At 35.5% G+C, this 12,691-nt stretch overlaps 2 protein-coding genes across 2 annotated transcripts; one reads left to right on the top strand and one right to left on the bottom strand.

Annotated features, from left to right (window-relative positions):
- Window positions 1–5,053: 5,053 nt before the first annotated feature.
- Window positions 5,054–8,262, bottom strand: LOC106718293 (serine/threonine-protein kinase VRK1). Its single transcript, XM_045681223.1, has 6 exons — window positions 7,847–8,262; window positions 7,354–7,423; window positions 7,082–7,278; window positions 6,580–6,796; window positions 6,322–6,495; window positions 5,054–6,193 (listed from the first exon to the last, which is right to left on the bottom strand). Exons 1-6 carry the CDS (start codon window positions 8,069–8,071, stop codon window positions 5,415–5,417), a joined length of 1,662 nt encoding a protein of 553 aa, XP_045537179.1. The 5' UTR covers window positions 8,072–8,262; the 3' UTR covers window positions 5,054–5,414.
- A 323-nt stretch (window positions 8,263–8,585) lies between these two features.
- On the top strand, window positions 8,586–12,605 carry LOC123721729 (uncharacterized protein K02A2.6-like). Its single transcript, XM_045681351.1, has one exon. The coding sequence runs from the start codon at window positions 8,586–8,588 to the stop codon at window positions 12,603–12,605; it is 4,020 nt and encodes a 1,339-aa protein (XP_045537307.1).
- The last annotated feature ends 86 nt before the right edge of the window (window positions 12,606–12,691 follow it).

Here is a 12,691-nt window from a genome sequence, read left to right as displayed (position 1 = left end):
TTGTTAATGCAAAAAAAAAACAAAACGAAATTAGAAAAAAAAACAAACCCATTGTACAGTTATATGATAATGAAGAATATAATTTTATTTGTTATTAGTAGTTTTTACAGTTCACGCGATTTAGCACATTTGTACTTTGTAATACAGTTTATAGTCGCGTGAGACATCTAGCGGTATACATTTGTACTAAGATAATGCGCCCGCGCAACAGTAACGTTGGATTAAAAACAAATACAGTCAAAACCGTTTATAGCGACATCGTTTAGAACAACATACCGGTTAAATTGACCGAAACAAAGGTCCTGGCTGAATGTTATTACATATCTTTCCTATTAATACCTGTCACCGGTTGTTACAACTATCGGTTTTTACGACTCAATATGAGTAGTCCCTTCGATGTCGTTATAACAGATTTTGACTGTATATATATTTTAATATGACGGTTAGTAAAATTTAACTTTTTCTGACCGTTTGTATCTGAAATAACTATATATCTATGATATGTGGTAATTCTGCTTACACAAGTTAGACTATAGTCGTGATTGTTATCGTAGTTAAAAGCTGCGATTGTAATCATGTACTGTTTTGTTGCGGCTGCGAACAAATACTATTGAGTTTATACCACGTTACTAGATCGTACTGAAAAACGAAATTATTATAAAAAAAAACAATTAGATTCGTTCGTAGCACTTGTACGCACTTTTATGTCACATCATTGATACAAGCTTTCGAGTTTTTTAAACGATATCGTGTCAATTACGTCATTTTTAATGTCACTATACGAAATTGTAATATTTGTTTGCAGCCGCGAACTTCCTCCCGCCGGATTTTTGTTATCTGAAATAAGTGCAATTAGTACCGCGATGTCCAATGAGGCGTCCGTATCCTAACTCCCGCGTGTTCAATACAACCAGCTATAGTTGTAGTCGCACATTACCGCGATCTTGACCGAAGCTGGACTGACTGACGAAACACCAAATTTTACAAAAAAAATATAGAAATCCAAGCGCTCGTGCGCCTCGATTTCGCAGAACTCTTCCCCCGATGGAGGAAACCTCGAAAGGCTCCTTCCGCCGGTCGCGCGCCTCGCTCACAGATTTTTCCCTTGAATAATCGGTTAGGGAAATGTTTTATATGCGATATTAACGCTTTTTAGCTTATGCAATAATACAGGCTGGTACTGGATTTCTAGTACAATAAGACTGCCGATTATTGTAGTCAGTTTGAACGAGACATGGAGTTAACAATGGGTAACACTCACTGGTTCTCCTTTTCATGTCTTTAGGTGAATTGCTCTCGAAACGTGCGCTCGCATTAATCTTTTAATTTGATAGATAGTCGATGTGTAATGTCAACTTTCACGTAGGTTCACTCTAAACCAGTGATATTCAGTGATTTGTTAATAGTTTATAATAATTTATTAGACGAAAATTAAAAAATGGCGTGTTTATGTCCAAACGGTGTACGTATGAGATACTGAACCGATTTGGATTTAATAGTGAAAAATAACAACGTTAATTTAGGATTAATTCTATGTATATGTTAATTTGATACATAGATACGATTCTTGTCTATTCTACGTGAAAGTTGTGTCGACTCTTGTGCCGTAGTGTAATGACTCGCGCTATCCCGTGCCACCTCGCAGTTTTTTTTTAGTTGTACGTTATATTGTTACGATTTATTTTATTCCACTTAGAGTGTAAGAGTTGAGATGTAGTGTTAAGGATAACAGACGCGTGCGGAGTTTCTACTGGGATATGTATCATCCCATTGTCTTGAGTTGCCCACTGCCCACTGCTGGGATGTTAGCGTTCATTTTATTACTAATGCTATTCTAATGTGTATACAATAAGGTCACAAAATATAAAATAGATTTCGATTTTCCTTAACAAATTTCCAAGTCAAGAATACAAAGTAACTGTTTTTACTTGATAAAGTATTCAGCGTCTCAAAAGTTAACAAATCTTGTGATTTTGACGCTTGTGGCGTACCATGAGTAGATTTTTAACTTAGGTTTAGGTTTAAAGATCTTTATTTCTCATAAAAAACACAATGTTTCACTTACAATGAGAAAAATAAAAAAAGAAGTATATATAACATACAGGCTTGCGGGTTAATACGTAATATCGATACAGAATACAGGATTAATATAAAGCAAAATAAACCTTAACACAACTATAGAAGAGAATCTAAATTGACAGGAATTACAAAGTTATATATGTAGATAATATTGAGAGATTATTACAGTTCAGCGATGATATATGATTTAAGTTTATTTTTGAAAACATTAATACTGTTACAATTCTTTATCTCGTCCGGCAGTTTGTTACTTACGTTATTTTATGTCCCTTGCTGGTCAAGTGAAACTGTTGTTTTTGTCAGCAACTTTGACTTTATCCGAGAGCTATTTTTTTACGTAAGACGCTGAATACTAATTACAAATTATGTCAAACAAAATTAAACCTTCAAATTCGGTCTCTTAGGTTGATTTTCTCTTGTCAAAGGTCTAATATTGTTACTATTTAAAACAAATGTATTTTGTCTTTTAATGCTTCATGAGAATTGTTCGCTTGATTTCTTTTATATCTGGGAGAATGTTCGGCGTAGTGCACGCGACGTACACGCGTGCACGTCGTGACTCCGTACTGTGACGTCATGACAAAATGGAGTTTCAAAATCTATACTAGTCCGATTGCAATTATTGCAAAATTAAATAGTTTTTGCATATAAAAAAATAATGTTCCTGTAACGGCGTAAATAGTGATTTTTTTATAATGTTAACGTTAAGGTTTACTATATTGTGTAGAGCAGTTCACGTTATGTGTTAGGTTTAGTGCGTACGTAGGGATCTGGCGCGCCGCGGAGGGGGGAGGTCGTGGGGGGGTGTTTGCTAAGGAATTCTGTTGTGTTTGAAAAAAAGAGTAATATTTTTTTACAAATGGTGCTACTGTTTTGTGTTTTAGTGAATGAGGTGTGGGGGGGGGGGGGCGGGGCGCGTAGTGACGTAGCGAGGCATCACTCACATGTAGATGTATTTAGCTTTTGTAACCGCGGAGCGTCCGGCGTCCGGACGCGCCTTTATTGAATTTCTAAATGTAATTTTTTGGTACGTTACATTTTGTTTACTTTCATATTACGATTATATTGTAAATAAAAATAAAAGCTTTGGATTTGAGCGTTTGTTTCATTCAGATTACCTCAAGATAATGAACTACCTCGAACTATGTTCCAAGGACGGAGTTGAAAAGAAATCAACATTTATATGCGAAATACAATTTATTTTACATATACCATTAACACAATCAATCAACATAGAGAACCAAATACAAACATACAAAATTTGGCTCAAACAATTCCTCCAACGATCAAATCACTTAATATAGTAAATGGAAATACATTCGAATAAGGATTATTTGCAGCAAATGAGCGGAGCTCTTATTTAACTTTTATTGTTGAAACTTAATTATTTGTAAACATTTTAAATGCACTTTTACCCGAGAAACAAACATGACACAGATTGTGTTTGCTAACAAGAAACATTCAAACAAAAACTTCAAGATCCAGTCTATATGTAACAATAACTGCAGCAGCAGATTTTAGACAAATGTATTTTTAAAGAAATGAAACTTATTTACCTTATATATAATGTCAATTCCAAATTATATAAAAGCATAAATATACATAACAATAAGTAAATAAGGCGGGACTCCTTGAATTAAATGTAATTAGGTTACAACAGATTCTGAATTTGAGCAATAGATTTATGGCACAGGACTTTCTTAACACTTTAGTTATAATTTAATTTAAAAAAGGCCAAGTAACGGGTAACGAAGTGGCGAGAAAATATAACAAAATAGTGATTCAGATAAGAAATAAGAGCGAAATTTTAATAAAATTTAGCAATTAGCAGAACTTTCTAAAATATAATACACTAGCTGTCGCCCGAGACTCCGTTCGCGCGGATTAAAAAAAAACTTAATGTGTAGCTTATGTGGTCTTCCAGACTGCTTTAAATGTATGCCAATTTTCAGCGAGATCTGTTGAGCCGTTTTGGAGATACCTTCAAACAAACATCCATACATCTAAACATTCACTTAGTAAGATTTAATATATGACAAAGGTGAAAGGTAAATAAATGTTAAGATTGTATAGAATTTAATAGAACAGTCACAAATGACACCAGTAAATTATTAGAAATTAATAAATACTTTAATCAACTTGTAAATCATACTAATATTATAAATGCGAAAGTTTAGATGGATGGATTGTTGTTTGGATGGATCTTGATGAAATTTGGCACAGATGTAGAACATAGTCTAGAAGAACACAGACTAATTATTACGTTTTTATTAATTCCGCGCGGACAGAGTCGCGGGCGACAGCTAGTAGTGGTATATATAAAGAAGTAAGTATTGAAATATAGAATAATGACATCAGAATCTGCGTAACCAAGTTTGTGTAATAATGGTGGGATTACATTGATTATGGCAAAACGGAAGTGAGAAAGTTAACACAATCAAATTTGAATTGTAATAAATTAATTAACTATAATTAATAGATCATAGTTTTATAAGCATAATAAATAAATTTAAAAAAGCATATTTTACAAATTAAAAGAAATCTTTCGATTTCTATTAGGCTTTTGACAAAATTGATCATGGTTATTTTGCTGAAAAAGATTTTCAATATTAGTATTTATGGACATTTATCATTATTACCATCATTATTTTGAAATATATGATAAGCAGTAAGTACATAATAATTTAATACTTTAGTAAAGAAAATATTCGTCTGGTGTTCCACAAGGTACACATTCGGGACCACCATTATTCAGATTACTATAGTAAATATTAGCATAATATGAAAAAATTCTAGTCATTAGAAAAATGTATTCAATGCTATTTATATAAGATGTCGTAGTTTTAAAACATTGATTTTAGACCTAAAAACATATCTATGAAACTACACTAATTTATTTCAAACTTTTATGAGGGTTTCTGATCTTTTTTTTAATAAAATATAGTAAAGTTTTAATTAATTCCGACTCATACACTCCAATTAAAAACTTTTAGCACATTCCATACACAAATTTATTCATCGGTAACCAATTATTCCTATGTTTATGTAAATCACTTAAAAAAAACTTTTAATCGGTTCATAACTGGATTCATCAGTACCTCAATATCTTACTTAAAATTCTATCCACATATGACTGTTTCTAATACTTCCTCTTGCTGTAATTATAGCTGTATAAAGACTTCTAAAAGATATATTGCTTGTTATCACTATGTATTCAAAACTAAATGCATTATTTTTAATAAAATACCTAATTCTAATTGATATGCCTAAATTGAGTGTGTTAACTTCTCTACCTTGATTTCACAGCAAGTGAATACAAACAGGTACATGTAACATTATTTCGGTGGTGATCTTCCGTTGAGAACTGCCGGAGTGTCTTTCCACGACCTACCTTTCCTTACCGTCAATTTCTTCTTAACTACTCTGGTGACTGAAATCTCTTCATCGGAGCAAAGCCGTTTCTTTGGTTTAGTCTTTTTGCCTTCTAACGTAAAAGAATCATCAAATATATCTCCGCTGGAGTCCGCAGATTTGTTATCTTTTGCTGCACTGAACGGTTTGTTACTGCCAATGATTTCACAGATAGGACTATCGAAGGAGACCTGCCTCGGGCTGCGCTTGGGTCGCTCAGTTGAGGTCTGTGTCGCCATGTTAGCGTGGTTCCTTTTAGCGGGCGGTGTTGCTTTCGGTGTCATTTTAGTTTTCTTCACTTTGATCACTAGCGACGGTTCCAAAGATTTCCTCTTAACTGGTTTCTTTAATGTTCTCTTCGCTCGCGGCTTTTCTACGGGTTCCTCGTTTTCACAGTCCTCTGTTTCAGATTCAACTGGTTTTTCAACTTTCCTTGTTCGGCTGGCTACTTTTTTGACAACTTTCTTTCTTTTAGTTTCCTTCTTTTCTACCTCTTCAATTTCTTCTCCATCAACCTCATCTGTGTCTTCAGTAGTATCATTTTTACCTTTTCGTTTCTTTGTATTTTTGAATTCCAATTTACTTGTCTTTGTTTTTCCTTCACTTTTGAGGTAGTTTTCTAATATTTGTCGACATTTTGTGTAATTAACTTGCTCCTTTGGCTTGAGTGAATTGATATATTCAAAGAATTTAATTAATGCATCTGAAAAGGATTTTTTTGCCTATTAGCATATGTAATGAAGTAAAATAATTATTCACCAGATTATAGTAACTTGATACTTTACTTAAAGTTTATAGAGATTTATAAATTATAATTTGGGATTAGCTCACCAGGTACATTGGGATAGTTTTTGGAGATTTCACTGCGGACATTCTTCATGAAGGTCTCCTTCATGGTCTGCACAGTCTTGGGCTGCTTGAGGTGCTTCTCCCACGGCAACTCCCCAACTATCCACTGCAGCATGTTGTAGCCCAGAATCTCCAGGTCACCACGCATTGTCGCCACTGTCCGATGTTTTGACATTTATAACCCAAAATATAAAATACATAAGAAATAACTAACAGGATTCAAATATTTATCTCACTGACCTCCAATATGTGCATCTCTGCTGGTGTACTCAATGGTGCCATTGTGTGCACATTTGGGATCCGGTTTGAATTCTTTATCATTCACTCGTGTAGCGAGACCAAAGTCTACAAGATACGCCTGGTTCTCTGTGCCTTTCTTTAGACCAAGAAGTATATTGGCTCCCTTTATGTCTGCATGGACATAGCCTTTACTATGTATGTATTCCAGCACATCCAACTAAAAACATTAGTGTTCAGACTTCAATTTTCAAACAATATATACATATTACAAGTGAAATAAATTGGCAGGTACCACTCTTTAACAATGTGGTTTAGAAATAACTTTTCATTTCTTCTTCTCTTTTTAATTTCATCCTTATATAGTTCACTATAAAAAACTGTATCTTTTGATCATTTGATACAAAATCAAGGATTTAAATAGTTTAGTATTGTTACTTTAACACAACAAAATCATCCGATTAAACAAAACTCAAGTTTACCACTTCAATGGAATATTTCTTACCATTTGTAATCCAATTTGGAAGACAGTTGGCACAGGAAATGACCGCCCCGACTCTTTGAACAAACTCCAAAGGTCCTTGCCATACCTCTCCAGTACTAAATACCTGTATTTCTCTCCTTTGAAATCATGTGACCCATTACCATAGTAAGATGGCATACCTAATGTTGACAATTTCTTACTCTGCATAAATTTGGCAACTGAAAATATTTACATAATAATTAAAGTGTTAATAGATATTGTTTACAATAAACAAATATTTATCAATAACTTACTGTCATCCTTATTGGCATTTCGTATATAAAAATGTTTTTCCACAAATAGTGGACCATTCTCATGTGGTTCCTAAATAAAGCAAAATCATTTAATGTCGTTAAATTGAATTTGTAAACAATTTATGATTAAAATGTTGGTCAAATGATTAGATTATTTAAGGTTATGCATTGATAATTACAATGTTCCTTTTTAACCACCTAATTTGTTTTGAGATAGTTTAATAAGTTAAATTTAATCAAGTAGCATTTAACATAAAACAAAAATGAGCCTTGCCTTATTACAGGCAACAAAATTTACTTATCTGTTTGTTTCCAACAGGTAAATACATTAAATCGTAACTTCTGATTAATTCATGGCTTAAGATCTAAGGTTTATAATAGAAAAAGTTTTGATACTTTTTTGTAATCTGGATTGAATGCTGTCTTTTTTATCTAAGTATGCTTGGTAAGCATCTATAACAAGGTAATTTTAAATGTTAATCGAAATACTCACAATTTTGACGACATAGGGATAATTTGCGCCTTTTTTAGGCGACCCCTCATGTTCACAAGCTGAATAAATTTCACCAAACCCGCCAACTCCTATAGAAGGACCGATGCGCCATTTCTTTTTAGCTATGGTGTCATGAATTACTTCACCTAAAGGAATCGGTGCGGGCATTTTATAGCCGTTTGCTTTTTTTCTCGGCGCGCTAGCCTTTTTCGCTCTTCCAGACATTTTGAATCGACGCCGTAAACTATCAAACTAACAATTTAACGATGTCTTTAAGATGAGTAATAATTTGTATAATCTACGAGTAACTTATAGTTATTATTTACAGTGAAATATACAACAACCTATAACAATGTTACTAAACTAAATCTAAAAGTATTTTTCGTTTTGCGGCTTTGCGTTTGTTGACACAATTGACATTAAATGTCAAGTCGATCACTGCAGTTTCCAAAGAGTATATAAAGAGGTAATTGGCTATGGCATTTGTGGTGTATCACCTCTTTCATGATTAAGTTACTGGCCGGTAAGCCAGTGAGATAATAATCAATAATGTGTCAACATTATGTCATTAATAAATATAATGTAAATATAGACAACAATGCTTTTAATTTCTTTATGTATATTTAATATTGGCGACGAGTTTTAAACCCACGATCACATGGAAAAAGTAAAAAAACAGCGGAGTACCCAAAGAGGGTTACTCACTAGAATAGAAAAATATGTAACATCGAGGGCGTCGATGTCTGACGAGGACATCGATGCTCGCTCTGAGAGCCTTAATACAGCGATAAAGTCTCTGCGAGAGCTTCAGCGAACGATCGAAGACCACACCGTCGACCAGCATGACGAGACCGCTTACGAGCAAGAACAGGAGTACAGGTACGATTTCGAAGAGCTGTACACAACAATTATCACTAAACTATTAACGAAAAAGAAACTAAACCAACGACAGCAAGAACAACAACAGCGAGCGCAACATCATAATGAACAACAGTTGCATGACCAGCAGCAGATACGTGAGAGCATACCTAAAATACAATTTCAACCACTAGGAGCATCAGAAACTTTCAACAACTTTAAGAGAAGACTGGAAGCTTACTTTCGATTGAATAATATTACCAAAGATCAAACAAAAACAAACATTATACTATCTACATTATCACCAGAGCTCCATGAAAGGCTCTGTGACTTAGTATGCCCAGAAGAACCAATTAATATGTCATTTGATCTCATCACCGAAACACTTAATGAATATGTAGATCCAAAACCTAGCAAATGGGCCCTACAACATAAATTCATATCAAGAATACAAAAATCTGATGAAACTATAGCTCAATTCACAGCGGAACTAAAAAAATTAACAACAAACTGCGAATTTAATTGCCAACATTGTGAGAAGAACACATCAGAAAGTTTCCTTTGCCTACAATTCATACGAGGCTTAAAAGATAATGACGTACGAACAAAAATTTTACAAGATCAAAATAAATGCACATTTAAAGAACTAGTTCAAATAGCAACATCAATCGAAATGGGAAAAACAGAAAACGACACTATTGCTACAAATGTATTGCCCAGCACGAGTAACGGCAGTATTGACAAAGTTTCTACAAACACATATCGACCTAAAACTTCAAACTCAAGACAAATCACACGCCGAGATTTATTAGGTAAATGTTTTCGCTGCGGATCTTCTCATGAAAGCAGGATATGTAACGCCAGCAATGTCACCTGCCGGAAATGCAATAAAATCGGCCATCTTACCCGCGTTTGCCTACAACGCAACCCTAATCTGCACTACAAGGCACCGAGACCTAATTCGCACCAACTAGAAGAGCCGAACAATAGCGATAACGATGACTGGAACGATATCAATATGATATCTGGCGAAAGAACTGAGAAATTCATGATATCAGTACAGATTGAGAACGCAAAGCTGAAAATGGAATTTGATACTGGAGCAACATTAACGTCAATGTCAATGCGAGACTATAGAAAACTGAATATTGGAAAAAGACTGTTCCACACAGATATTAAACTTCGTACGTACACAGGAGAAGTAATAAAACCAGTCGGAGTCACTTACGTTAAATGCAAATACCAAGAGAAGGAATTTCACGGTAAACTATATTTAATCAATGGCAATGTAGATCCTATCTTTGGACGCAGTTGGATGAAGGAACTGGAAAACTTGAACTTAGCAGATATAAAAACTATACAACATACAAACATCTTAGAACTAGACCAACTCTTACAACTTTATAAAACCTCAGTCTTTAAGTCCGACCTGGGTAAAATACCTAATTACAAGGGACACTTTAACCTTAAAGAAAACACACAACCAATTTTTATCAAACCTCGAAGAATACCATACGCTTTAAAAACGAAAGTGGATGAAGAAATAGAGCGACTTTGCAAGTTAGGGGTCATTACGAAAGTTGACCACTCTGAGTGGGGAACCCCAGTGGTACCAGTTGTCAAGCCGAACGGGTCAATCCGACTTTGCGCAGACTACAAAGTTACACTAAATAAAGTTATATTGGATGAACAATACCCAATACCGATGATAGAGGATATCTTTGCAGAAATGAACGGCGGCAAGCTATTTTGTACACTTGACATAACTCAAGCATACCTTAATATGGTCATGGACGACGAAAGCGCAATGCTACAAACACTCAGTACACACAAAGGTACATACAAAGTAAACAGACTTATGTTCGGTGTGAAAGTCGCGCCGAGCTTGTGGCAAGGATTTATGGACAGACTCTTGCAGGGGCTGGAAGGAGTCAAATGCTTTTTCGATGATATAATTATTCAAGGAGATTCAAAGGAAAAATTGTTACAAAGACTTAAGCTTGTGCTTGATAAACTGAAAGAAAGCAACCTCAGAGTAAACAAGGATAAGTGCCAATTTTTTAAAACAAGTATAAATTACCTAGGGCACACTATTGATAAAGATGGCCTGCACAAAAACAAGGACAAGATAAATGCTATAATAAAAACAGAACGCCCAGTAAACACTGCAGGATTGAGAACGTTTCTCGGTATGGCAAATTTCTATAATAAATTCATACCCAATCTCGCATCCATCACGAATCCCTTGAACAACTTATTAAAGAAAGAATCAAGCTTTCAATGGACTTCACAGTGCGAGGAAGCCTTCATCAAAATCAAAAAAGAAATATTAAGCGAAAGAGTATTAACACACTTTGATCCAACAAAACCACTAGTATTGGCCACTGATGCTTCACCACTAGGACTTGGTGCAGTCCTATCACACAGACTTACTGACGGATCAGAGAGGCCTGTTGCGTTTGCCTCGAGAACATTATCAGACAGCGAGAAAAGATATAGTCAAATTGACAAAGAAGCTACGGCGATTCACTGGGGATTAAAAAAATTTTTCTACTATATCTACGGCCGAAAATTTACCCTCATAACAGACCACAAACCACTTACAAGCATATTTCATCCAAATAAAACCTTACCAGCAATGAGCACTATGAGGTTATTTCATTACGCCCACTTCTTGTCCGGATTTGACTACAATATTGAATATAGAACTTCAGCGAATAACTCCAATGCCGACTACCTATCAAGATTTCCAATAGAGTCTACAAGGATTAATAAAATAGACCAGAACTACAATTTCCAATTAGAGCAAATTAATACTATAGACATCAACCCAAATACAATAGCAACTGAGACTAAAAATGATTCAGAACACAGACCTCTACTACAGGCACTTAATTCAGGCATCTCGCTAAGAACACTCGGTTTCAAGGACAATGAGTTCACATTACATGACGGCTGTATACTAAGAGGAGCGCGCGTTCTTATCCCTAGAACACTTCAAGAACGCGTGCTAAATGAACTACATCTCGGCCATCCAGGAATAGTTAAGATGAAACTATTGGCGCGCAGTTTTGTATATTGGAAGGGGATTGATAACGACATCGAAAAGAAGGTGAAATCGTGCAGAACTTGCAGACTACAACAGAATGAACCTGAAAAAGCACCACTTCACCATTGGGAACGACCTGATGGACCTTGGCAAAGATTGCACATTGATTTTGCGGGACCTTTCCAGGGTCACCAACTTTTTATAATAGTAGATGCATTTTCAAAATGGATTGAGATAATACCTACCAAAACCACAACAACTACTTGGTGCGTCCAAAAACTGAAAGAATTATTTTGCACCTTTGGAATACCACGAATTTTAGTCTCTGACAACGGACGACAATTTATCTCAGAAGAGTTTGAAGCATTCCTCAAAGACAGTATGATCGTTCATAAGACGTCTGCTCCATACCATCCAGCAACGAACGGTCAAGCCGAACGATTCGTTCAAACCGTGAAAAGGATACTACGAAGCTTAGAGGGGGAAGGAGGCACAATATATCAAAAGCTCCTCACGACTAAAACACGACTTCGTCGAACGCCGGACGCTAACGGCCAGACCCCCTACGAGCTTATGTTTGGTAGGGAGGTACGCACGTCGCTACATGCCATGTTCATGAGAGGGGAACGCCGACGACCATCAGTTAAACACCAGCCACATCTTATCAAAGAGTTCAATCCAGGCGACCGCATCCAGGCCCGTGATTATACCGTCGGCTCCACGCAGCGCTGGCGTTTCGGGACCATTCAAGAACGTTTAGGGAGACTACATTATAAAATAATAACTGATGACGGTTCTGTTTGGCGTAGGCACATTGACCAGCTCCTAGCTGCTCCCTTGGTCCAAAGCTAGGGGGGAGAAACTGTGGTGTATCACCTCTTTCATGATTAAGTTACTGGCCGGTAAGCCAGTGAGATAATAATCAATAATGTGTCAAC

The sequence above is a fragment of the Papilio machaon genome, chromosome 15 (genome assembly GCF_912999745.1).
Source record: "Papilio machaon chromosome 15, ilPapMach1.1, whole genome shotgun sequence".
In the NCBI taxonomy this organism is placed as follows: Eukaryota; Metazoa; Arthropoda; class Insecta; order Lepidoptera; family Papilionidae; genus Papilio; species Papilio machaon.
This window is presented reverse-complemented; position numbering and strand designations above follow the sequence as displayed.